The sequence below is a fragment of the Thunnus albacares genome, chromosome 14 (assembly GCF_914725855.1).
Source record: "Thunnus albacares chromosome 14, fThuAlb1.1, whole genome shotgun sequence".
Taxonomy (NCBI): Eukaryota; Metazoa; Chordata; class Actinopteri; order Scombriformes; family Scombridae; genus Thunnus; species Thunnus albacares.
Genome location: NC_058119.1, coordinates 17,976,019 through 18,002,852, shown reverse-complemented (window position 1 = coordinate 18,002,852; position 26,834 = coordinate 17,976,019). Strand labels below are relative to the sequence as shown.

The 26,834-nt window shown below is 39.7% G+C and overlaps 1 protein-coding gene across 2 annotated transcripts; it reads right to left on the bottom strand.

Moving 5' to 3' along the window:
• Positions 1-1,260: 1,260 nt before the first annotated feature.
• On the bottom strand, positions 1,261-26,834 carry add3b (adducin 3 (gamma) b). 2 transcript variants are annotated; one of them, XM_044373268.1, is made up of 15 exons: positions 26,631-26,834; positions 17,006-17,256; positions 15,926-16,070; positions 15,073-15,224; positions 14,000-14,080; positions 12,572-12,721; positions 12,119-12,262; positions 10,587-10,685; positions 9,763-9,936; positions 7,704-7,964; positions 7,389-7,505; positions 5,679-5,768; positions 5,424-5,547; positions 4,394-4,489; positions 1,261-2,961 (listed from the first exon to the last, which is right to left on the bottom strand). In XM_044373268.1, the coding sequence occupies exons 2-15, from the start codon at positions 17,204-17,206 to the stop codon at positions 2,717-2,719; spliced, it is 2,079 nt and encodes a 692-aa protein (XP_044229203.1). In that variant the 5' UTR covers positions 17,207-17,256; positions 26,631-26,834; the 3' UTR covers positions 1,261-2,716. The 2 variants fall into 2 exon arrangements, with proteins under 2 accessions (XP_044229203.1, XP_044229202.1); XM_044373267.1 differs by lacking the exon at positions 26,631-26,834 and adding an exon at positions 18,105-18,392.

Sequence of the window (26,834 nt, the reverse complement as noted above, 5' to 3'; positions counted from 1 at the left end):
GCTGGATATGGTTCACTGGACTTTCATACCAGAATGAAATTTAGCATATTGTGAAATAAATGCATAAGTCGCTTTGATACATTTCTCAGATCAGAATTGAAATTCTCAAAACTACTTGTTCAGCCTCTGCATCATCTAGTCACTTGTGCACATCATAAAAGCAATTTCTCATTCTTTTGAACAAATGGCTAATGCTTTGGCACATTCATGCAAATGACTATGTACAATTGTCTGCTCTTTCCTGCATTATTAGTTGCTTATGTCATGTTGATCAAAATGTCTTATACTGGTTCTCTGTTGAATAGTCTTAACCTCAAAAACAGCTAGGCATTGCACAAGTCATTACCTGCAAAATGGCTAAACCAGTTGTCAAAATCTGTCAAGCATATTTTCTATACATTTCTATTAGACTTTTTTTGTGAATGTGTCCTGAATTGATGAATTGCTCTCAGGTGAAGCTTGACTTTCACTGATGAAGTCGAATGTGTGAAGCATTAGATCAACCAATGATCAAGCAGTTCTCTAAAATAGCTCGAAGGTGCAACTCATGAACCTTCAACTGGCAAGCATATATAGACAGAGCACAAGACAGTGTTACAATTTCTGACAATGGAAGAGCAAGGAAATGAACAGGGTCAACATCTGGGAAGAAGAAGGGGAGTGAGGCGGCATGGAGAAGGGTAGGGAGGCAAAATAGAGGACGAGGTAGAAGAGGCCAAGGGCATAGGCATGTTGCTGATGAAATAAGGGCCACAATTGTGGACCACATTCTCAATCATGGCCTTACAATGGCCAAGGTTGGTCGAAGGTTAATCTCCAAACATACAGTTGGGAGAACAACCCTATCCCCAGTCATTCAAACATTTCATAGACAGGTATATAATCCAACAATGTGCACTGTGCTGTCATATTGTATACTTACTGTAATGCTTCATATTCCAGTATTCCACTTGCATTTTACAGTACACAGTATACATACTGCACATATACTGTCACACACAAACACACACATAACTCTGATGGTACCGACATGTTCACTGACATAAATATTTACTTCTGCGAGATAAACTAAGGATTTTAAGCAAATAATTTGACTTTTACAGGTTATCGATCGTGTGGTGCTGTTTGTATGAATTGCTTTGAGAAATGCACTTACTGTTTTGCAAATGTTATGGATGATTCGAGAAATGTACCAAAGTGACTGAGAAGAATTGTAAACATCAAATGTCTTTCAGTCAATAAGCAAGAAGGCAATAAAACTCTTATGGAAACATATCCCAGCTTTTATTACATCAGGCAGACTGGAAGGCAATTTTAAAAGGACTGACTCTGAGGCTAGGTGTCTGTAATGTAAAGCACCATGGATAAACCCAGGTGATACATATAGTAATGTAAACACAGATGAAATACAAGCACTAGGCACACAACTTACATAATTTGTAAACACAATGTGCTGTGCATGTTCAGTAAATAAGGAGCTTAATTAAGGTGGATAAAACATTATGATAAAAGTAGCGTTAAAATGTTATTAGATTGTACTGTCACATTTCTATGGTTCATTGTCTAACATTTGGTTTAGCGTAACAAAAGAACTTCACAAAAACAAACTATATACAAAGGCAAAGAATTCACTCCCTTTGGGTCGAAACAAATCATTCACATTATTGACTGGGATGTAAATATATGGTCCTCTAATATACTTCATATCAATCTATAACAGTGGCTACACAGAAAAGCTTTCCACAGCATATTGCCATCAACCGAATATTTGGACAAAATTAGCCAAAACATCCATCACGTTAAACTAACTTCCTGTGATTCAGGCTTGTCAGCTCACAGCCGTACACTTAACGATTTTCTGTATATTCTGTAAAAGTCGAACCTTCTCACTCAAAACCATCAATAAGCAAGAATCATCACTTTGCTGAGCTCATTCTGTCAATCATAGTCAAGTCCTTGTCACAATTACAAAAAAGCAGCAACCATGAGAACAATGCCACTGACATAATTGTAAAAACAACATGAATTATTACTGTATTATCAATCACAGCATGTTTAGTATAAGGGTTAGTATGTAAAGTAAATATGTAGACTATCAAATCATCAAACACTATATTGTAATACCTATAATATAAACCAACATATATTATTACAAGATAGTATAACTATGAATATGTTCAGATACAAATCGTACTTCTTAGAAGGCTAAACAGTGTAAAATATTGGTTTTGTTCAGCCACTGTTATACTACTAGTGTTAAATCATAAAATCTTTCAGTATACATTCAAAAATGAATTTGTGCAAAAAGAAAAGAAAATCACAAATACTAAACAGGCCCAAATCTGATGTATTCATGAACTTAACCCCATTAAAAATATGGGTAAAAACAACCTCAAACACATTTTTTTTCCATTCACCTTTCATTTGATTTCACTTTACTGAGCCCTCAGGAGTGGTCAATCACAAATTCTCACAGGGAAAGAAAAACACATCCATATAACCATCTGCTGGCACATCTTGGAGAGACTTTCACATGAAATAATAGCTGTGAATGAGGGAGGATGTGCAGGATGTTTAAAATCAACACTGTCCTGGGAGACTTTCTGACTAAATGATAGTCATTGCTCTTGTTAGACTTCCCTTCAACAATCTGAAAATTAAGAAGGCAATTCAGTCGTTTTCCTAGCAAAACACTCGTTTTTTACAGTTAATGCACTCAGGCTTCTGTTTTTTCCTTCTCCTTCTTCTTGCTCTTTTTCAAGAATGAAGGTGTGCGGAACTTCTTTTTCTTTTTCTTGGGGGACTTGCTTTGGCTCTCTGGGGTCTGCGCTTCCCCTGTCTTCTCATTCGTTGTTATGGATATTTCCACCGTTTCCGAAGTGCTCACACTCAGCTTGGATACCTCGATGCTCAGATCCTCCTCCAATTCTGCCAAGTGGTCTTTCCCATTGGGTATTGTGTCTGTCAACAGATGAAACCAAGTCAGCAGAAAGGGATGAGGATAAGAATTGCAATCACATAGATATGTCTGCGATGAAATATTTAACTATCGATCAAATTTAAGGTATTTCATGTCCTTGTACAGAGCACATCTCTTTATATAAAGCAAGGAATCTCTGTCTGTCTGTCTGTGTGTTTGTTCTTCGCATATCTCAAAAACCATTTATCCGATCTACTTCATACCTGGCAGGTGTATTGCTGGGAACTCAAGAAAGTTTAGTGTTGAGTGTGAACTTGTTTGGATGAGTGGTTCTCGAGAAATATATAAAAATACCTCATAAACAACACTGATTTGCTTCTTTTTCTGCCTGTGAAGTCAACGAGCGTAAACATGGACAGTTCCATTCTGCCTTTCCAACCCACATTGTGGTTGGAGGTGGGATTATATCCATAGTGATAATGACTTGAAAAAGTTTAAGAAACTTAAGCTCTAGTATTGAACCGTTTACTGTGAACAAAACATGTACATTGAAGATTTACTGCAGGATGTCTCAGACATGTTTTGAACGAGCACTGCAGTTCATCTAACTAAAAGAGAAGGAATCTCTGTCTGTATGTGTGTCCTTCACGTATCTTGAGAACCATCCAGCCAATCAACTTCACACTCGGTGGGTGTATTGGTGGGGACCCAAGGACGTGTAGTGTCAAATTTTGTGCAATTTGGACATGTGACACATTTAATATTACCTTGCAAGGCAGCTAGATTCGCAAGATCGTGAGACCACAAAATCATGCCACCAGTGGTTCAGACCAATCCGTGTTGCGAATCCCGCTGCCTTGCAATGTAAGACGGTGATAGACGATGATGGACAAATGGTTTATCCAATCACCTGCTAAGTATTTTTTGAAAGTTGAAAGTGCTTGCCCTTTTCCAAACAGTTTCCATGAACAATTTTTCAGATGGTTCTGGGTAACAAACCATCTGGCGCGTCAGGTTACGTTTAATATTAATAAGCTTTGAATAAACAAGTGAACAGCGAGCCGCTCAGCTCTGTGTCTGAGTGCAGCGAGAGCAGAATGAGCACACACAGGAGAAGAAACAAAGGCAGAGGCAGTAAAACTAGCCAATAGGAGCGCAGACATGTTTGATTGGCAGCAGAATCAACCAGTGGAAGGCTGTAAACTGTCCTATGGTTCAACCTCTGTTTAGTCTCACTGGTGAAGTTTCTGTCTGGATTTAAACCATTTTATTTATGAATTCATTATTGTTTTCATTGGTACGTTTGTCAATTGATACATACATGTGCAGTTCTCGAGAAATAATAAGCAATTGGCCTGTTCCAAACAGGCACATTTTTAACGGGCACTGCACTAGTTGACATAAAAACACAGACACAAACAAGCAACTAGTTCAAACACATCACCACATAATACCTCTTGACTAGCTTATTACCTTGCTTAGCTGGTGTCATTATGGGAGAGAGGGAAAGGGAGATAGTAGAGCCATCAAATGTTGTCATCTCATCTGCATCGGTGGCATCATCATCATCTATAAAAGATTTAAAGTCATCAGAAGTCAGTTATTCATCACAGTCAGTATGCTCAGGTGAGTGAGACTTTTTAGATGAACAAATGTGTGTCATTAAGACTTGTATCTCACTGTTTGCAGAAGCAAAACTAAAAACCTCTGGCTGGTTTACATTTCATTAATTTTTATTAGCAGATGAGTTTGAACTGTCTTGGTGAAAAATTAAGGTGTTTCTCTAACACACAGCTGTAGAAATGTTTCCCTCTTACACACACATTTTTTCCTGGACTGCAGTCATAATCAAGACATGAGTGGATTGACAAGACTGATGTCTCTGCAGCTCATCTCTCATTCCTTATGAGCTGACTTCACAACTCAGCGGAAGAGCGAAACCAGGAACGCAGGAATCTCTTCATTTTAGTGAACTTAGTTCTAACATTTCCTCAGGCAGGAACCGAGCACTCTGACTGGACTAATTAACTTCCTGGACTACAAGCTGACAACGCAGTTTTTACGTGGATAAAGTGAGTACAGCAAACTTGTAGAACACATAAAACTACAAGTTGTAAGGAAGCAGACCTTTACGTAACTGCAATTTATATTCCCTTACAATAATGTCTGCTGGGTCAAACTAGTTCAATCTGATTTCACACTTCTTCAGAAATCAGCATTTAATGGGTCCTAAACTCCCATTTTTGTTCCTATGCTGGCCTTGCTTGATGATGTCAGACCATGTCCCTCGAGATTTACTTTGTCTCTGCATCTCAATTTCTTTCATGACCTTACATGACCACAAAGGATTAACGTCAAAACATCAGATGCTCACGATCTTAATGGGATGCTGTCAGATATGACCCCATGTAAGCCCAAGTAGGATTACATTAAGTAAGGCTTTGTAATGGTAAAGAAACAGCATGACTCATAGAGACACTGTATGAAGGATAGCAATGAGTACCGTCTTGGCCTTGCTGCTTTTTTTCTACCATGTTCTTGTATTCCTCCAGCACCTTCTCTGTGAACTCATTGAAAGGGTTGGGGGGAAGAGAGCGAGTCTGTTCTTCATCCTCAATGATGAAAGCCTGACAGAGAAGAGAGCAAAAACAGAACAACAATGAAGTCTAGTAGAATATTTATGTTTAAAATAAGAGTGACACATTCTGTATGATGCAGTGTGGTTGCACCAGTATGGTGTGATGGTTAATATACTCACTGGTCCTGGTATGGTGTCAACAACGATGCCCGCTAGTAATTGAGACTTTGGTCCTGCAGTCATCAGGTCACCTCTGTGCTGTTCTTTTATCTGAACAAATGTATTCAACAAAACCATATTAAACCTGGTTCAGATATCTTTGACATTATATACAGTCCATTATAAGTTCACACTTTTCCAAGTCTGTCCTAAAACAATAGTCAGGTGCCCAAATGAACATTGACACATGTTCTTCTTGCTGTATCATTCCTCCTGTTCATACTGGCCTTTCAGAGGTCCCTTCATAATGTGCTTTCAATGTAAGTGATGGGGGCCAAAATCCACAGCCTTTGCACATCTTTCTGTGCAAAAATGTATTTAAAGGTTTATTTATAGCTAATGTGAGTTTTTTGTCATCCAAATGAGTCAAATCAAGTCAATATCTACTATCTATCTATCTAGTCACAGTCTTTTTAGTGCCAATTTCCTTCCACTGCAGCTGAATGGGAAAACATTGTCCTTCAAGACACAAAGGGGACGTTTTTTACTGAAAAGACTAACTGTGGAAGATATCCACTTTATTTGACTAGCTCAGACGGCTGAAGTCTCATGTTGTCTTTAGACAAACTTTTAAATACATTTTGGCTCATAACAAGAATCCATTACTTACATTGTAAATGCATTTGGAGGGGATCGGGATCAGGAGGAATGATTACACTGTGAGAAAAACCTGTTTCAATGTTCATTTGGGAAGCTGACTATTGTTTTAAGACAGACTTGAAAAACTGTGAACCTCTCCTTTTGGCCGTATTCAGACCAAATCAGGCGATGCGGCGTTCAGCCATGGGGTCGAGTGGAGGTGTGAGGGGGTTGTGGGCATGTTTATTTGTGCTCTAGAACTTAACCACTGCGAAACAATCAGAAAATAACGTTTTATTGATCTGATTCACCGGCTTTCTCGCTACCAGCGCTCCCTCTCTTCATTCACTCTCTAGCTCGCTCAACTACAGCTGCTCTCTCTCTCTTTTTCTCTCGTCTTTTTTTAAAATGAGTTGGGAAGCTGACAGCAAAGTCTAACTTTACTTTAGACGTTATCATATGAAGAGAAATGTCCTCCCCTCGTCCTAATAACATCTTTGTCCTCAGTCACCTCTGATCAGTCTGATCTCCAGCTGTGATTGGCCACCGCAGCCTTCAGCCGCAGTGACATCGGGTTGCGTTTCTCCAAAAGTTGACTCTGGCTCAACTTTCTGGCCGCAGTCCGGTGCGGCGCTGCAGCGGCCAAAACAGCTGCAGCCGAACCACACTACCCCCATTCAAATAAATGGGAGGACTGGCGTTTTCACCGCACCGCCTGATTTAGTCTGAATATGGCCACATGTTATATCAAGCACCTGCCTACACAAGGTGAAACATACAGTCATAAATAAAATAAAACCACTCAGAAAATCACAGTACAGTTCTTCAATTGATCAATCCTTCGGCTATATGATTGATTTTGTATGGAATGTGACATATTGGTGTCTCTAATCAGCATCAATTAATTGAAAAACTAGTCTTGCACCAATTTCTATACTGTATACACTGTATTTAAGCTTAGAACTAGGTGTGAATTTTTAAATAACAGTTCCCATCATGATTAATGATGAGATGAGAGTATATAAGAATGAATGAAAAATCTCTGTGAGTCTCTGCTGTCCAGGATTATAACGCGGTGATGTTTCAACTCACCCGGTTCCTCTTGTCCAAAACCTCTGTGGGATCAGTGTTAAGTGGGACAAACTGGTTAGGGTCTTCAATCTTTATTGGAGTGCCAATTCTGTTGCCTGGCTGTGAAGACTTCATCCACTGAGGAAAGAAAAACAGATAAATAAGAAAAACTTCAACATTGAACGTTGAAAACATGTATTTATCAAACTGGCCACAAGAGGGCAGGCTAATATAAAGGAACAGCAGCTTCCAAGATCACAATTTCCTTCTAAGGCCAAAACACTAAGAGTTAGATTATTAAATTTCATGGTACAGTGTTACAGAAATTTGACGCACCATTGTCTTGGTCCTGGGGCTGACATCGCCGCTGGGTGATTGTTCAGGAACACTGACCCTTAAGTAGCTGTTGGGTGAGTTGAGCCACCGGGTTCTTTCTCTCTGCTGTTTCTGCACCATAAATTTGAAAGGGCTACGCAGACCCAGCTCACTGTCCTCCAGCGGCACAGCAGACACTGTGGCAGGGATCTCCACGTCGTTCTTGGATCGGGGTTTTTCACGGACAATGGGGTTCCTGTAAGTGTAGCCTGTTCTGTATCCCTAGAGGGTCACACAGAGGGGAAACGTTATTCTAACACACCGTTTTCTCTTGTCAGAAGTGTTGCAGTATTCTGCAGCGTCATTCAGTGTTCCCTCACAATCTTTTCAATAATAAACTCGCTGTATCGACTGTTAAGATACAGAATTTAAAGGATGCACAGGCCACCCAAGATCCACAGTGCTTACACAGTGCTTCTAAATATTTAAACAATGCTACATATACAAACAGCATTTCTGCAGACTTGACCAGTTTCAGAGGGAAAAGATAAAACTTTAGTTTGAAGAAGTGTGTTGTTAACAATACATCAAAGACAGGGAGAGACAACTAGAAAACCACTGATGGGAATTCGCAGTGTGAGCAGAATACAGTCTGAGGCCGGCAGCACAGCACTACAATCAAAACCAAAAATGCCATTTTCTCACAGGCCATATGATGGGTTTGACACCGAAAAAAAATCTCTGCTTTGGGCTTTGACTGTCACAGGCAAGCCATTGTCAGAGCTTTTGGAAATGTTTTAGCAGAATTGTTCAGTGCCCCCAATGCAGTGTCACTAACTGGTTAATAGACTGCTCACATGACACTGTTAACCAGTGTCATGTGAGCTTATTGAATGTAGGCTTGATTATAATTTATTGTTCTGATTAAAGAACAAAAATCCCAAAATATGTTTGGCTCTGGCCCGTATATAAAATACAGAATGCACCAATTGTATAATTTAAATACTCAATTTCTGATACACTGATTAAGGAGCTGTTGGTTGCTTGTTCAATGTGATGGATTGCTTTTTGAATATAATGAATGGATGAGAGAGCTTTATAAATCAAAGTGTTTACTTTTGTTAGCTCATTGAATTGACTAACACACTCTCTCTCCATCCAAACTCCTTATCTGCCTCTAGATAAGAATTATCTCTCCATTCAATCTCCTTGTTTGGTTTACAAAAGCAACACACCGTGTCCTTTTTTTATTTGATTTTATTTTTTGTTGTTGCTGCTGTAAACACCGTACCGGGCCAGCTCTAAATCATCTTCTTCCTCCTACATTATTAGCTGTGACCTTTAGAGCAGCCAGAGCTCTTGTTGTGTGCTTTGGATTTCACCCATTGTGATCATTTCGAACATCATGAGGTTCACCATAGCTAGCAAACTCCACCTTCTGGCATGGACAGGCAGACATCCTGTTGCCGTATGTGTGTGTGTGTGTGTGTGTGCATTTGCAGTCAGAGAAAAGAACAAATCTGATATCAAAATTGAGTACACTAGAGTCCTTACACTAAGTGATTGTGTGGTCTGTGGCTGTAACTGTCCACAGCATGCCTTACCATCTGGAAGCTATGATTGAAAGGGTGGGCGGGCTATGATCACACTGAGCTGAAACAGCTGCAGCCCTCTCCAGCCACAGTTGTTAACTAGACACACACTCATACAGACACATTCTGACATCTTCTGTGTCCACACAACATGTCAAGCCCTGGTTATTAGTAGTGTGGTTCGAATAGCAGGGTTTTAACTGACAGAAGTTCAGCATTGCACAGAAACCCTGAGGGTAGAATAACACCATGCTTAACATGTTCTGACAATAATTGCGTGCGTTTCTATTATTGTAGTGAAAAATGTGCACACAGAGACGTTTATAATAAAACATGATTCAATCACACAAATAATTTTGAGGTAAAATTAAAAAAAAAAAACACATCTAGTTTCATTGCGTTCCCTTATCAGACATTTCCAGAGGAAACACTTGAGACAGGAAATTCAGAGCATCATGAGTAAGGGTCACATGTCAGGGTTCACTCACCAGGTTGTCCAGCATCCTCATAAGGGACTCGAACTCGGCCTCGCCCACTTTCCACTTGACCTCACTGTCGATTACCACCCCGGCAGCGGCCACTCCCTGGGTCAGGGGTTTAAACTTCCCTCTGTCCAGGAGCACGAGATTGTCTGCGCTGCCGGCACACCTCAGAGCATTCACCTAAACAAAAACATTTGGTAACAAAATTCTTAATACCGCTGAAGTTACTAGACAAATTATAATTCAGCACAAAGTCACTGACAACTTTCTGACCATGCTTCATTATAATTCTGAGGTTTTTTAGAAAACATGAACAAGAAGGTAAATATTTTCTCCTCAAAGATGCAGTAGGTTCCTCCCTCAAAGGAATTGTAATCACATGTGAACTGAGCTGTCAATATGTCAAAAACAAATACAATCCAGACACAGCAGGATGATACAAAAGCACCTACAACGCCTCCCTGACACAAAACAACAGGAGTGTGTCAGTAACACTACAGGGTTCCACCTGGCTCCGACTGGAAACAGAGCTCTTTACAACATATCTGACTTTGTTCAAACATACTGTATGTTAGACATCGGCTTTGCTTCCATTTCAGGTGCTGCTATTTGCGACCAGGTCTTACTCACTTGTAAAAAAAAAAAAGGAAAAACATTTCTAAAAGTGAAGAATTACATCACCGATTTCTACGCATTTAGTTGACTCATAAATGCGTAAATATGTATTAAGGCCACACTCAAGTTTACAAATTGCTGTGACCTGAATGGTGTAACTAGATTTCATTATCAAGCAGAGGTAGTGTCAAGAATACAAATCAAGTTTTTAATACCTGGATTTCGCATGCTTGCTGGGAGTGGTAAACATAATGAAAAGCTTCTTCCACTGTTTCTCCCAGAGCAAGCAGCCCATGGTTCCTCAGGATCATCACCTGAAAAACACAGGAAACACTTGAGCTGCCTAATGGTCCACAATAATAACTATGATACACTAATACACACAAATCCAGCTGAGTTAATGCATTGGTGTGTTCAGATATGCTCATGTGTGTTAATTAATTAATGTGTAAATGTTAATTAATGTTCCCTTATCAATGTACTTGTCTTGATATGACACATGTGTAAAAAAAAATCCAGCCTTGAATGTACTGTTTATTGTGCTCTTCTGGTTAGTTCACTGTGAAATCAGTGAATACAAACACAAACATCTGTCTCCCCAAGATGAAAATAAAAGCTTTAAGAGCTGATTCATGTTATCAACTAGAGACAGCTTTTGGGTATCTATCTATGAATCCTTCTGATGTGAGGCTTCAAGGACTTTGTCAGATGTCTTGATGTAATTCTGTGGGCGTTTTTGAGGTTACTTAGGAGCGGTGTTGTGTTGGACTGTGTTACATTCATATTATGTATGTCTCATTATGTCAATGGTCAGAAATTCTACACAAAAAAACAAGGTAGTGGTGCACTTTCACAAAGTTGGGGGGCTTGCGAGATACGATTTTTTTAAAAAAGAATGGTCAAGACTGATGCAGCAGAGGCTGAGATTTCCTTACTTTAAAAGTCAAAAAATTTCCTAAATTGGGTGAAGCTGGATCCTAAACTTCTCTTAAGGCAACTCAATATCATCCTTCATTATGCAGGAAGATGGAGGGTTGTATTATAACTGAGTTGGTCATATGAAGGTTTGAAATACTGTACATTGACAAAATTGTACATTGGATTAAAATTATATCCATAAAATATGGGTTTAATTACATTGAACGACAGACTTTGGTTGGCGTGAGGTGTCCATGTTTGCTTGGTTTTCCGACACTTCCATATTACTAAGTGCCAAGTTGGATATATCAGAAAATCCCCAGTTTCCCAGACGTAATTACAAGTTGGAGGTTGACGTACACGCTATTTAAAAGTCGGAAACTCATAATTACAATAACTCCAATATGACATCCCTGCCTAATAAAGCCACACGTCTATAAAACTCCACACCCTCCGTCTGTAACGCAAGCTTTCTGTCGTAAAGCTGAGATAACCTTGATGACATCCCAATGACATCATCAGGGTTGTTTTATCAGACTTTTGCGACTTCCCTCTAGAGCCTGAAAGACATTATGACTGAGTAGTAACTGAACATCAGCTATAAAATCGGTGCAGTGGATGAGTTTGGTTGGCAAAAGAAGGGTATTCAATTTTAGTACATTTCTGTGATATACTCTATATAAGAATTTATACTGTACTGATTTATTTATATTCACCAGTAGTTTACAAATGACCTCATATACATCCTGTTGTGCATACAGTATAATTTGCTGTCTGTCCCATGTGAAAATGAGCCTTTCACTAATGGAGTCCCTTGGTTTGACAGTACCTTGGCAGTAGGGCCCAGAGCTTTCTGAAACTCCACCTTCTCCTCTTTATTATCCAGGCTGCCATGGTAACCAAAGCAGCTCACATCTCCCAGAAGCAAAGCCTCCTGGGAAATGGGCAGGATTCCACATTTCATCGAGGACACCTGTTAACATGGGATGAAAGCAACAAAGGCTGTGACGCACTGACATCTAAATGGAGGCACATTTTTGCTATCAGGCACAAATAAAAACTTAACACAGCAACGTTCATCATGTGCTGTGCATTTTACTGCCGAGCTTCAAAGGAAATGGCAAAAATGCATTACAGGGTGTCTGCATCCAAAATAACTAAGCACACAGGGGGCTGCTTTTAATTCAGTCTTCTTCCTCTGGTGCAAAATAAGCATTTAGCAGCAGCTTTTATGCTTTGAATAACACAAAGCTCATATAATATAAGCCTGGAGCACACTTACAGCAGCTGTGGCAGGGGTATGTATGTGGATGATACATCTCACATCAGGGCGCATGGAGTAAATGGCAGCATGAGGAGCAAATCCAAAATGGTCAATACCCAGATCAGTAGAACCTTGGTCCACAACATCACCAATCATGTTTACCTTCACCTACAAAAAAAACCCAGAAAGTTAGAGCTGTGATAGATGTCAGTTGGCAGTGTGCTAGTTTTTAGTAGTAGTTGTTGTTGTTATTATAGTAAAGCAGCAGCAGATTAAACAAAGAATAAACTCAATGTTATTTCAAAACATGGAAGAATAGAAATGTTAAATACTAAACCTATAGGTACTTACATATGATTGAATCAATAAGGCAAAAATACTTTATCAGCATGACGCTGCAAATCCATGTCGATGTGATTTGCTTAATGACAAACATTGATACCCCAGACAGGGAATCTCCACATGTCAGCCAATTCAAATCTCAAAACAGTGCCTCGACAGACAGGACAATTGAGACAGGATGTGGACTAATGAGGTCTGGTACAGACCATTATTGTTAAAACTTTTTAATGAGCAGAAATAGCAGCATGAGGAGCCCCTTATTAAAAGCTCCAACTACCTAGAACCATGTGCTCCAGTCTTCATCACTCCACATCCAAACTCCAAACTGCCAGTCAAATATTTTTCACAGCTTATATTTTAAAATTAAAAAAGACGAATGATCCTGTTTTATTGGAAATGACCTTGATTCCGATCAAAATAACTTTATCTTCATCACTCTAATGAGGCATTTTGTGTCAGACTACACACTATATATTTATTGTACTTGTATTTTTAACAAACAGTATACAGTGTAGGCTTAGCTGGTTTCGTTTTTAGTGGTTCTTGCAATTAATACAGCAATTAACTCTCACTTTAAAATGAATATGTCCTTCATTTAAAAGTTTTTCATTTTACTGAAGAGACTCTAAAGCGCTCAGAAGACATGAATGGAGACAAATGACGACTCACGATGGAGAGCAGAAAAGCTATAATGAGGATGTTGAATGGTAGACTGTGTTAGAGAAAAACTGTCAAAAAATATTATCTTTGAGCGCTGTAGCTTGTACTATTAAAAACATCTAGACACCTCACAGACATCTGATTCAAATCTATCAATGTCAGGTTTAACTGACAACAATATGTGTCACATTCAGGTGCCTGGCTATTTCCAATAAAAAGTCACAAACATTCCCCAGTACCTATTCCTTACTTGTATTTTTGAAAATGCATTGTGTTAATTTAATGGATTTACAATGACAATGCCTGAGATTTAAAAAAAGAAATAAATTAAAAAATACAAATACCTAGTGTATGTAGCAAAACTCCATGACAATTCTGACTCATGATTAGAAAATTGGAAAATGACAGCGCACACACACACAAACACACAGACGTCGTGCTTACCAAATTTGCTGCTGTCACCTCAGCGAAAGACAGACCTCGTGGATTAATTAGCACATGATCCTGCTCTTTACTGACACGCACCTGAAAGCAAAAAGATCATATTTTAAAATCCAAAACTTGTCTGGGTAAAAACGTGAATAACATAAGTAAAATTCCAAAATTAAGAAACATTTGTGACGTAAATACAGTGTATAATCCACCGTACAACAGTATTTGTTGAGCTTGTACAGGAGAAATGGAGATATGAGTGCGTTTCTAGCCATAATGATGCCTCTGCAGCAGTGTTTCCCTCATGAATTCATTTTTGTTAAGGTCAAAAAGCCCCTTCGAGGAGCAGAGTGTAAGATTAAGTGACCTGCGGAAGACGCGAAAGGCCCTCTCTAGAGCCAGTGTTTGGTTTGTCCATTCTGGGCTACTGTAGCAACATGCAACATGGTGGGATCTGTAGAAGAGGACCCGCTCCCTATGCAGATATAGAGGGTTCATTCTAAGGTAACAAAATCACAACAATTCTTATTTTCAGGTGATGATACACCAATTAAAACTTACTTTTGAAAACAATATTTCATTTCTGCCAAGTCTGTTCTGCTAGATGCCACTAAACTATATACACAAGACCACAGGAGACCAAATTTCTACACTTAAAAAAAGTTCTTTAAGTTGGGTTAGCAGCTACTTAGAGCTGAGAGACTCACCTCACCTGTTCAAGGATACAGGAAACTCTGAACTACAGAGGAAAGCTCCCTTCACTCTCAAAAATCGGTATGTGGGTTGATAAAAACTGACTTTCTAAGCTCTGTCTTTAGGGAGAAATCTGAGTTTTACATTTTGATATCTCAAGTTATTCATCACATATTTCAGTGTGAATTCTCACAATTGGGGAAGATGTTCATATTCACAAAACTGACTTTTCTGAAACCATAAATAATATATGGATTCCAAAAATGCAGAGGTACTCCCCTTTAAGCCTTCCCGGGAGCTAGAGAGCACAAAGCTCACATAAAGATACACAAACCTTGTGTGGCATACGTAAGCAGATGTGCATCGGAGCATGATGGTGAAGTTGTACTCACGGTGATGTAGGAGCTTGTAAAACGAGCCCAGCTGAAGAGGTCAACGAGCCTGTAGAGGCTGGCCAGCCTGCAGCGACTCTGCTTCTCCCCTTTAGCAAAGGATGGAGACTCGATGCCATACAAGTCATTGACTGGAGTCACCATCCCGAAACCTGCCACAAAACATAACATCATTGGTAACTTGCTATGCATTAAAAACACTAAACTTGTATTTTTTTTTAAAACATCTACAAGGATGTTAACATGGTTTGCTTTCACAACATATAAAGCTAAAACATCCCAGGGAGCCTCTGCAGCTGAAGCTTAAAAAAAAGGCTTTTCTCAGAATTCCCAACAAGAAACTGGAGGATATTTTTGGACTGTAATACCATATAAGGCCATTTAATGATACAAGGCTTTATCTTTTACAGTCACTTTAACCTTTTAAAAGAGCAGATCTGCCTCAGTGACGTCACAGACATTTCCTAAAGTGACATTTTCCAAACATTTACAGTTTCGACAGTCAAACTTTTCTGCTCTAGCCTGCTCTATGACCTCCCCGGAAACATAAGGCATAGAGGTTATGCTAACATAATTAGCATTGCAAACAGCTGTAATTCATTACCAAGACTGGTCATGGGTGCTACTTAATAGAAACATTGACAATGAGGAATGCTGTCAACAACTTTCTGCCTTTTCTGCTGTTTCAGGGTTGTTCAGAGTCACAGGAGTCTGAGAAATCAGCCTCTGACAATGAAGATATTCAGCCTGCATAATGCACGCAGACAGAGTATACACGCTGAATGACAATCAGGCAAGAAAGGAGATACATGGAGGCATTCACACACGCACAAACACACACTCTACAACTCACTGATTGGCGATGTCAAGGGGCCAGCCCCTCCCAAGGTGCTCGCCATGACCAGGTCAGCGATCTGTCTGAGAGCCAGGAGACCTGTGGGGTTGTTGCCCTTCGTCAGCTGATCCTGAATCAGACCTTCCAGCTCATCTTTAAACACCTGTGAAGAAAAAAGTTTTCTTTTTCATTCCGGGAGAGTTGAGGAGAAGAAACACAAACACTCTGTTAAAGCTCTATTAACTTAGCAACTTCTAAACACACAACCCGACCTTAACATCAGTCCAACACCTCCTCGGGATGTGTCGAGGAGCACAGCATGCTCTCCTCCTTATTACAAGTGTAAACAAATCACTACGGGCCACTTTAAAACCTCTTTGTGTGTGCGTAGGCAGCAGGAGGGGGGAATCGTATTAAACCCAACTATAAATTTTTGCCTTCGAGAGCAGCCTGTGAATCTTGAAAACAGCACTATTTTCCTGTGTGCTGCGGCTAAGCTCCCGCATTCTGCTTCATCCGACCACGGTTCCCATGGTGATGAGATAAGTTCCACTTGTTGGGCCTGTTATGCAATCGCAGATCAGTGTGGGCTCGTCTTATTTTCATGCACTTCATGGGCATGTGGTTGTTGCAGCTCCTTGTACTCCATCTAAACAAGCTGCACTGCTCTGTTTATCATCATTCTGGCTTATATCAAAGATGATATAAGAAAATGCTACAATACAGATATGATGCTGCTTAGAATATGTCCTCTATTTTACCTTTTAATGTTATCAGTTAATCTGTAATAACACTGGTAAGACACCATAGAGATTAAAACTGATATTTCATTATCTAAATACAAAACTGGGGGATTTTTGTGACACATTCTATTGTAGCTGCAGAAATTTCTGTTTCTAAGCTTTATATCAGTTATATTTCAGAGTAAACTCAGAGCAGAGTGTATGAAATAATCTTCAGATAAACAAGAGAAAAACCCAATGCATTTTAGTCTATCTTAAGTGAAGCCTCTCCAGCTTTAAAAGCATCGTTCATTGCTCATACACAGTGAAAGCTTGTGTGTAGGAGGGCACTTATACGGAGCTGCGGGCTACATACAGGACTCTGCAGTATCTGGGTGACCCTCTTCTTCTGCTCCATCATATTGAAGTCCTGCCTCAGGTCTGGCGACATGTTCCTGCTGCGGAGGTACTCCGGGTCACTCTCATCTACGCGGTCGAAGTAGCGCTCCTTGGAATCGTTGCTGGAAAGGGACAGGGTCAGGGACCCGGCTGTCTGCCTCACCTCCACCAGACTCATGTTCCTGCAGAGTCTTCACTTCCCCTGGCCTCTCGCTGGTCCTCTGGAATCTGTATGAGACGATGAAAACACTGCTGCTTACTTCACATTCAGGCTGTCAAGGCAACCGGTGTTGCTTTAATAGAAAAGTTATGGGTGCAATGGTGACTCATGTAATTACATGGATGGAGACAAAAGGAGAAGAGAACATTGTCATATGATTGATGCTGCTTTAAAGCTGTTGCTGCGCAAAAAAAAAGGAGCTGATTTAGTCACAGCTGCTGGGAGCATAATGCAAGTATTTTTACAGGATAGTTTAATAACACAGCAATAACCTCTCTCCACACACACACACACACACATCTCACATGTATTCATTCCCCATCACTTAATGGGTTTTAGCACCAAAGTTCACTGTCTCTTTCTTCTCTACACAGATGGAGGCCAGCTCATAAAAGTGTGGGATGAAAGCAGCAACAGTTTTTCCCCACTTCTACTGCTCAGCCACAAGCTGTAAAGCATTGTCAACAGTAAACAAAGGCAGGCCTCATGTAAATCAGCCACTCTGAATAGCAGTTAGCACCTTTGGCGCTGCAGTGTTACCTGGACGTGGGGGGCTGGAGGGATACATTAAATTCAGCCACATTACATTAGGCCTAGCAATGCAATAGTTTCAAACAAACCAAACAAAGATAACGCGTTAATTGCTGATTTTAGAAGTCGCCTCTAATCCACAGCACTCGGTGCATGGCATCAAATTACAACTTTAAAACATTTATAGTAGGAGAAGTAAGACGGGAGGGGGGATATAAGTTAGTAACCAAGGCTACACTTTGAGACTTCTACAAGTTCATACTCCATTAACACAACGCGAATTAGAAACCACGAGGAGAACTGTTCCTGAAAGTTGAAAAATTACCTGTGGGGGACAAAAGTGCCCAATTCGTGAATTAACTGCCTCCGGACGATGAGATGTCGAATTTCTCCGGCAGAGGCTCCAAAAATGTGTCTGAAGGCAAACCGGACGGTTATTAGTCCCGATACATTGTGGAAAACAGAAAGAAAAAATGTTGCAGGGCTCAAGTTGCTACAGTATCCAGACAGAGCTGACTGACTGCCTGCTGTGGGTAAAGTAGTGAGTTGAAGAAGAGAGGCTGCATGGAGGAGGATGTGGGTGTGTTTGTGTGGGAAAAAGGAAAAGTGACCATGTGACTTCACTTATCCACCCACCAGGCCTCTATGTATTCAGCGGGACAAAGGAATGGCCACTCAGGCTCAGTTCAGCTTTTTTAAGGCTCCCCTTTCCAATCATACTGTAGTTTCCCTGAATAATTCCTACATGTGCATGTGCAGCGACCTTATTTCTGTGCCATTGTTTTATCTCTTGTGGAATCCCTAATATCCCTGAAGGAACTTGTTATATTGCTAGTTCTTGGTGGAGGATTTGAAGCTGCGTTTGTGATTTTTCGATTAATCTTTTTCCCTCTCTCTCTCCTTCTGCCTCTCTGTCTCTGTACGTGTGATTCATTAACTCCACTGCCACTTCATTTCATAAATAACTGAGACTCCTGTGTTCCCACAGCCGCTCTCAGCTAGAGGTTTTCATCAAAGCTATATGGCCCAGCCATACCAAAACAGAGCACTTCAAAGCCAGAACAAGTGCTTCCCTTAAAAAGTGAGTGCCTCCACCAGAAAAAAAAAAAAAATCTAAAACATAGGATGTTTGCACACAGAAAGCAATGCAACACAGATGTTCTCTCGAAGAGGAGATAGGACACTATTATAGACACTATTTCTGATTCTTTTCGTCACATTGCACTTTATCCCACATCCACAAACACAATATATTGTGATTACTTTCATAAACCAACTATATGCATCAATACATATGATGTAAATGGAAGTTTTATAGAGCTGCAACAATTAGTTGATCAATAGAAATTTAATCACCAACTATTTGATAACCGATTAAAGATTTTTCATGTCTGTTTTAAAATAACAGTCGGGAACCCGCATGAACATTGAAACAGGTTTTACTCTCTGTTATCATTCCTCCTGTTCATACTGGCTATTAGAGGATTCCCTCTAAATGCACTTTCAATTTAATTGATGGGGGACAAAATTCACAGTCCTCGTTATGGGCAAAAATGTGTTTAAAAGATTCTTTGAAGATAATATGAGGCTTCAGCAGTCTGAGTTAGACAAATTAAGTGGATATCTTGCACAGTTACAGTCTTTTTAGTGAAAAGTTCCCTCTTTGTGACAGCGTTTTCCTCTTCAGCTGGAGTGCAAGTGTAGTAACTAAGAGGGAATTTGGCACTAAAAACACAGTAACTTTGAAAGATATCCACTTGATTTGACTCATTTGCACAACTCATGCGTCATATTAGCTTCAAATAAGCTTTTAAATACATTTTTGCACAGAACATTGAATTTACATTGAAAGTGCATTATGAAGGGATCTTTTATTGGCCAGCAATAACAGGAAGAATGATTACAGCAAGAAAAACATGTGTCAAATGTTCATATGGGCCCCTTGCTATTGTTTTAGGACGGACTTGAAAAACTGTGAACATCTTTTAAACATTTCGAGCCAATTTTTAAGAAAAAACACAAAAATCCTCTGATTCCTGCCTCTTAAATGTGAATATTTTCTGGTTTCTTAATACACTGAATATTGTTGGACTGTTGTGGACATTTGAGGTTAGTTTTTCCACCATTTTCTAACATTTTATAGACCAAACGGTTAATCGAGAAAATACTCAACAGATTAATTGATCATGAAAATAATCATTGCATCCCAAACATTGTTTGTGATACCGACTATACCAGACAATTATTCATCCACTACTTGTTCACTTTTCATGGTAATAATGACCGTCATTGAACGTTATGCTTACTTAGGAATCATATCGCACTTAAGTTCAACTAATGATTATAAAGTGATAATAACAGTAGGTAATGGAACCTCATGCTGGGTTATTTCAGAAAACACTTGCACGCTGCTTTTCTTTAAGTGAATTAAATTAGTTCTCTTCTTGTAAACGGGAAATAAGATCAAGATTAAAGCAAACGCAAAGCTGTGCAGAAGAGAGCAGGGATCCCTCTTATCTTCCTGCCACCTTTCAACTCTTTTCTGCCTTGCTGGTCAGTCTCTCCAGAGTGTATTGCAGCAATATTCAAATGCGCTCCATATCAAGTGAATGCAACTCTGGAATCTCTCATTTTCTCAGCACCCTGCTCCTGCCAACCCACAGAGTTATTACCCCTTTAATCACACACAATCAGACACACTCACACAAAAATCTAAATTTTTGGGGAGAAAAAGAGAGAAGGATTGGATCACTGACTGACATATAACAATTCCAGGAAACAGAGTGGAGTCTGGTAGGCGGAGCAGATATGCGGACATATGGGTTGATGTAATGAAAAGCAGAACTTTCTCACTCCAGAGCAGTGTGACCCCTCAAACCCTGAAACCCTGCCTCCCTGTTTCTGGCAGATTTCCCACTGAAACCACGTACAAGCTTAAATGTCTACGCACAAAACACACACACAGACGTAGAACTTCCTCCCACCCGGCAGCCCCCGCATTCTTGCTGACTATTTGAACTTTTCAGAGAGGGCAGTCCATCTTGGAAGCATTGGCCAAATGTCAGGTGTTATTAGTCGACGTCTCATTCATACAGATTACTGTTGAGGATATTGATGTCCGCAGATAAAAGCAAACCTTTGTCTTGTCACAAACCGGCTACTCCACTGGAAATAGCCTCTGAATGCAGACATGCAAATTCTGCCTGGATAAGTCAATGAAAAAAGAAACATGTGCAATAGAAATAGGGAATAGAGAAAAATTCCCAACATCATTCTTTAGACTCAGACTCTCTTAATTGTCAACCCATTCATATACAAACTATACATTTGGGATGAAATATCGTTTCCAAGGAGCCTGTAGTACAACAGTTAAACAGGTAGACAGTGCAAGACATAAAATACACGAAATAAAACATGAGGACCTAAACTGAACAAATGAGTGCATAACATAATAGTGCAGTGCTGGGGGTGGAGAGGAAGCAGCAGGGAGTTGGGAAGCCTGACTGCCTGAGGGAAGAAGCTGTTGCAGAGTCTGGGAGTCGTGGCCTGGTTGTTCCAGTACCTTCTGCCAGACGGCAGGCAGGTGAACAGTCCGTAGGAGGTGGGAGAGATCTGCAATGGGTACAATGTCTGTGGTATAGTCCTGTGATTGGTGTGCAGGAGGTTCTGATGAATCCAGGATATGGGATAAATTCAGTCTACACCATAGAAAGATCTACATATTGATGTAGTAACTGAAATTTTGGAAACCCAAAAGAAATAAATGCATGACAACGATTACACAAGCTGAACCATCATGTTCATAGGAATCTCAGAGCTTTTTTTTCATGGTCGTAGTAAGGTCATAAGGAAGACCTGCCCTCAACTGTAACATGGTAAGTCTACTTTATCAGTTCTTCTTTTCATTTTACTCGCCATGGGTTGAGAGATTCTCCTGTTTCCAACAACCGTTCTGGTATATCAACACAAAGTAGAAAGCAAGCTTAACATGGCTGATAACCACCAACTCTGCGATGGAAACTGAAAAACAAAAGACAACTGAGAAGGAAAAACACTGACAACAACAAACTGCACTTCTTTGAGAAGAGCAGACCCAAAGAAAGAAATGGGAGACTTCAAACTATGACAAGAGATAAAAAATCGAAGCTGACTCTTCAGAAAGATTTGGAGAAGAGAAGGCGAGAGTTGTCAACGTATTGTGCTGCATGAAGAACCATTGTGTGAACCAGAGTAAATCTATGACACCCACCCTATTACTACTGTTTATATGAAATGTGTGTAAACATTTGTTGTGACTGAAAATTTGCTCACAATTAGCATCGAGACTTTCTCTTATATTTGTATGACCTGTCATATTAATGATTTTATTTTTCTTATGATGATGCTATCTTGACACATGTGTATGTGATTAGATTTTAGTGTCATTGGTCATTTGACTATATATATATATATATTTATATATATATATATGTATGCCTTGTTTCCTTCCTGTGGGTATTTGCCTGAGGAAGATGGTTGAAATGTCACAAATAAAGAAAAAGGAGCTGTGATTCAGTGTGTGGGTGCTCCTTGTATCTAACCAGAGTAAATCCACATAAAACCCATAAAGTCATTTTCAGTGACATAAGGTACTGCTGTTAGTTCCACACTGTCATTCTGCACAGATATTATACTAAATACTACAGTACATTATACAAAATATTATGGGAAACCATCAAAGAAAGCCTGAGATGCAGGTTTTAGTTTCTTAAAGCAGAGCTATTCTGCCTATGTGATTTAAATTGCTTTACTAATTTTGCTTCATTTTAATGAAATGTTACAGCTGCCTTAGTACGTTGTGCATTTGTGTGATGAAGGAAAGAATAAAAAGAAATATTAGATTGGATTTGGTTGGCAGGAACTCAATATTAGAAGACTCTAAGGATCAGGAGCACAAAAAAACACAATCAGGACATACACTTTTAACTGAGCTCTGCGACTTTCCAACAAGAAAGTTTCAGTTCAAGCAGAGAATCAAGCTCAGGGGCGGCTCTGGGCCTGTACCCGGAAAGCCCGTTAAGTAATCCATCCATGGTTAAACCTATGAGAAAGACATCAGCAGAAAGCATTACCGTGCTGTGGATGAACTTTGAAAGACATCTGGCACTACAGCAGTATTAATAAAATCTATCTGTTAATCTATAATATTTGTTTGGATGGTATATAAAATGTTGCATGCAGACAAAATCACACAATTCTGTTTATAGAGCCTTAAACAGCACACCAAGTGTTGTTTTTGGGAAGCTCTGTGCAAAACTAGACTAGCATTTCATTATTTTTCATGCCTCATTTTTCCCATAATTCTGGGCTGTTTTATTCTCAGGCCATTAATAGTAATTTCAATACATGATCAGTGATTATTTGTATTGCAATAACTGGATGACATCAAAGGTTTTAGGTGATGGTATTCTGGTTCGTTGCTTATTATTACACTTAATGACTCCCATTTTAAAGTCAGGTGTTTAATCCAGCCTGTCCTCCCAAGAAAAACGACAGTATAGGTCATAAATTCAGTAGCCAAAAACGGCGTATGGTTACGTTTGAGTGACAGAAGCCATCTGGCGGCTGTAGTAATTATGACCTGGAGAAATGACGCAATTCAAATGACGTCCATATTCGGTGACTAATTTCTGTATTCAGAGGTGGCAGGTTCAGTGGATGGTTAGATAGATGGCAAAAAGTGGTCTTAGCTGCAGGAGATCGCTGTTCGCTTCCTGTTTCCAACCACAAGATGGGACAGTTTTTTAAAAAAATTGTTGTGGTGTTTACTTTAACCCACACTAAATTTCAAGTGATCATTTTAATCCAAACCATGATCTTTCCCTGACCCTAACCAAGTGATTTTTGGGCCTAACCAGACCTTAACCACAGCGTTGTCACACCATAAAAAACAATTATTTTTTAAAAGGGATTTGTAACCGTTTTGGAAAGCTGCCAACAGAGGCAGTATATTAGAACACTCCTATGGGTCGTTCTGAGTGCATGGTGGCATATTAGAAAACCCTCCTATGGGTCGTTCTGGAGTGCATGGCGGCATATTAGAAAACGCTCCTATGGGTTGCTCTGAGTGCGTGGCGGCATATTAGAAAACGCTCCTATGGGTCGCTCTGGAGTGTGTGGTACAATTGACCTATTTGGTCGTTTAATTATGAGGATGTGTTGCGAAACAGTCTGTCTCCTTCTCTGGAATCTGCAGAATTTCCCATCTGCTGTTCAAGCTGACATGAGGGAAGACGATGGTCTAAATTCAGCCTGTATTCTCAGGCACCACAAATGTCACCACACAGTACTGCCGGGCAAAAAATGCAGGCTGCTTTCAACTGTTTTTACTGGGAACATTGCAAAATATTACCTCTTCAAAAAAGATCAAAAAAGATTTATTGAGACAAGGCTGAAAGTACTGGTAACATTTAGAGCTGAAGATTTACATTTTTATGATGATTAATTAGCAGCAAAAAAAACAAAAAACAAAACAACTTTGTCTGTACCAGCAGGGTTGCCATGGTAACCAATGCTTGTGGTGTCTCTTGTCTGAGGCAAGATCAGGATTGAACGAAGTGGAAGCAGAGTGAACGGGTGCCAGCAAACATCCACTTTTGCAGACAAGAGGGTGGTATCTGCACAGTGCATGAAAAGGAAAACCAAGTCTAGCAGTTCATGGAAGTACAATGAGAACTTATGTTCTCATAAGAGAATATAACACCGGTTACTCTGCCTCCTTGACTGATTGTTCTGTCTTGTAATTGGAGCACAAGGTAAAAGGTCACTGTATTTCCTAATTAGCCAAAGCCATTCTGTGTAGAGATTGAAATCACCACTGTTTCCCCTCCAACTACAGACATCTATGAAATATTGGCCATAACCCTTTCAGAGTTTAGCCAGCCCTCCCAGATATCCATCTCTGGTAATTATACTTTAGCCACCGAGGGGCCCCTTTTTTAATAAACTCAGCCACCCTTAACTCTGAGTACAAGCTAAATTGTGTGAAACTGTTGAGATCAAGATAGATAACGTCACAGTGACCACTGGGAAGCTTAATTTTTGTTTAATTCTGTGTAATGCTATTAAAAATGTCAAAATATTTAAATATTTTGAAGCAGTTTCAGCATTTTTCATCCCCAAACAGCTGCACATTTTCTAGACCCCAAAAATCTGGATTTGATCATGGATCACATTTCACATTTATCCCTTCGACGCTCTAAACATTCACAGAGAGTAAATGTTCTTGACCCTGTTGTCTTTGGGACTTTTACCTGTCTGCAGACGATAGAACTGAATTGATATATTTCTGGTCAGTTGCTCGCTAGTCTTTGCACCGTTTGTATGACTGATCAGAGAAAATACCAACACTGCTAAACTCCTGTGAACGGTCCATCTCCAAAACACAAGAAAGGTTACTGAACACAGACGGATGTAGCTGCATCTGCTCAACTGAAAACAAGACCTTCCCTACACTATTCCGGTTTTCCAGGAATACTGTATATTAAAATGCACATTTGCATTAAACCAAACTTGCTCTTGAAGCTTTTACAACAACCTGATGGTGAAGGTTGGAGGGAAAAGAGAAGTTTTTTTTTTATTTTTGCTACAAAACAATGCCATTGTTTTGACAACTTCACACAGAATATATCTCATCACAACTTGCTAAAAATGGTCCTGCTACACTCCCACAGCAGGGTGGGTGGCAACAACACAGCACACTTTGAACCTGAAACAATTTACATTGTTACAGTTGGAGTGGTGCCTTCACAGCTTTCGAGTGTAGTACCACATCAGCACACACACACACACACACGTAATCATACACATACACACACATTGCAGTGGTGTTGAAAGAGACAGACTTTGTTTACCTAAGTGGAGGAATTGGCTGTGGTCCCTACTGTTGTTGATTTTGGATGGCCTCCATGCTGGATATCTAGTGGTTAGTGTGAGGTTCACTTTAACTGAGGCTGAGGTAGCGGTCTGGCTAACAAATCCCTGGTATGTTGTCACATTCAAATCAAGACTGTGGGAAAATGAAGTGGTGATAAACCACTCACGTTTATGCTAAAAGCTGACATTTACTACAAACATAAAAAAAAAAATCCAAATTCAGCTTTTGGGATTTTATTGAGTGCAATAAAAGAATGCCATTTATTATGACATTCATTCAGCGAGGACGTGATGACCGACTGATGGTAAAACTTAATCTAACATAAAATTCACAAAATGAAAACTGTGTAAAAGTGTGAACTGAAACAGGAACAATCTATTGCATGGGTGAAAGGGTTTAGGTCATGACCTGCCTTTTCTGTTTTATGGCTGTCTATAACTCACATCACCAGGCACACATATTATGAAATCCTGTGCTGCCCCAACCCCACATCTAAAGTCAACAAATGCTTGTTCAGAGTAATGTTTCTAGAGGTTGACATTAATAGAAAGCAGCTGTTAGAAGCCTCTGCAGCTGGAGTTGACGGCGCAGCTGCAGGCAGGCCAGTTAAGCAGTGATCTACTATAATGTTATATCTATTAAAGAAATAATGCACACAGTAACCATACACACAATTTCTTGATATTATATATACTTACAAAGAAAACTGTTTCACACATATCAGAGTATGTTGCAAAGAAATTCCATTCTCATGGATCATAAAGTGTCCTATATCTGCTATCAGAATACTAAATATAACCTTTACTCTCCAAAAGCTTCAAAGCCCACAGATCACAAAATTGCACCATGCCACATAATTTATTTGCTTTTATCTGAGATCAAGCGTATGCCTGATTTAACAGATAAAAAGGTAAAAAAAAAAAGAATACAACTTACAGTGTTGGTGGGTTTCACACTTATCCTGCAGGAGAATTCTTCACGTTTTGCTTCAAACTCCCACAGTCTCACTAGTTGCTAGATAGCTGTTTACATTATCACTTTGAAGAGGGTCATCTGGTTTTTCCCTGAAGAGAGGCAACTGCTGCTTTGCCTCTGATCTCCTAAACTCCCTCGGCTCCTCTGTGACAGCGGCTGCCTATT

What these genes read in the sequence shown, in the direction of transcription:
- add3b (XM_044373268.1), bottom strand. Translation starts at nt 17,206, where the DNA reads ATGAGTCTGGTGGAGGTGAGGCAGACAGCCGGGTCCCTGACCCTGTCC. An exon ending in TTACAAGCTCCTACATCACC is followed by an intron (nt 14,081 to 15,072) that starts GTGAGTACAACT and finishes TTTTGCTTTCAG; the next exon opens with GTGCGTGTCAGTAAAGAGCA. An exon ending in CTCTGGGCCCTACTGCCAAG is followed by an intron (nt 10,686 to 12,118) that starts GTACTGTCAAAC and finishes TGTGTTTTTCAG; the next exon opens with GTGATGATCCTGAGGAACCA.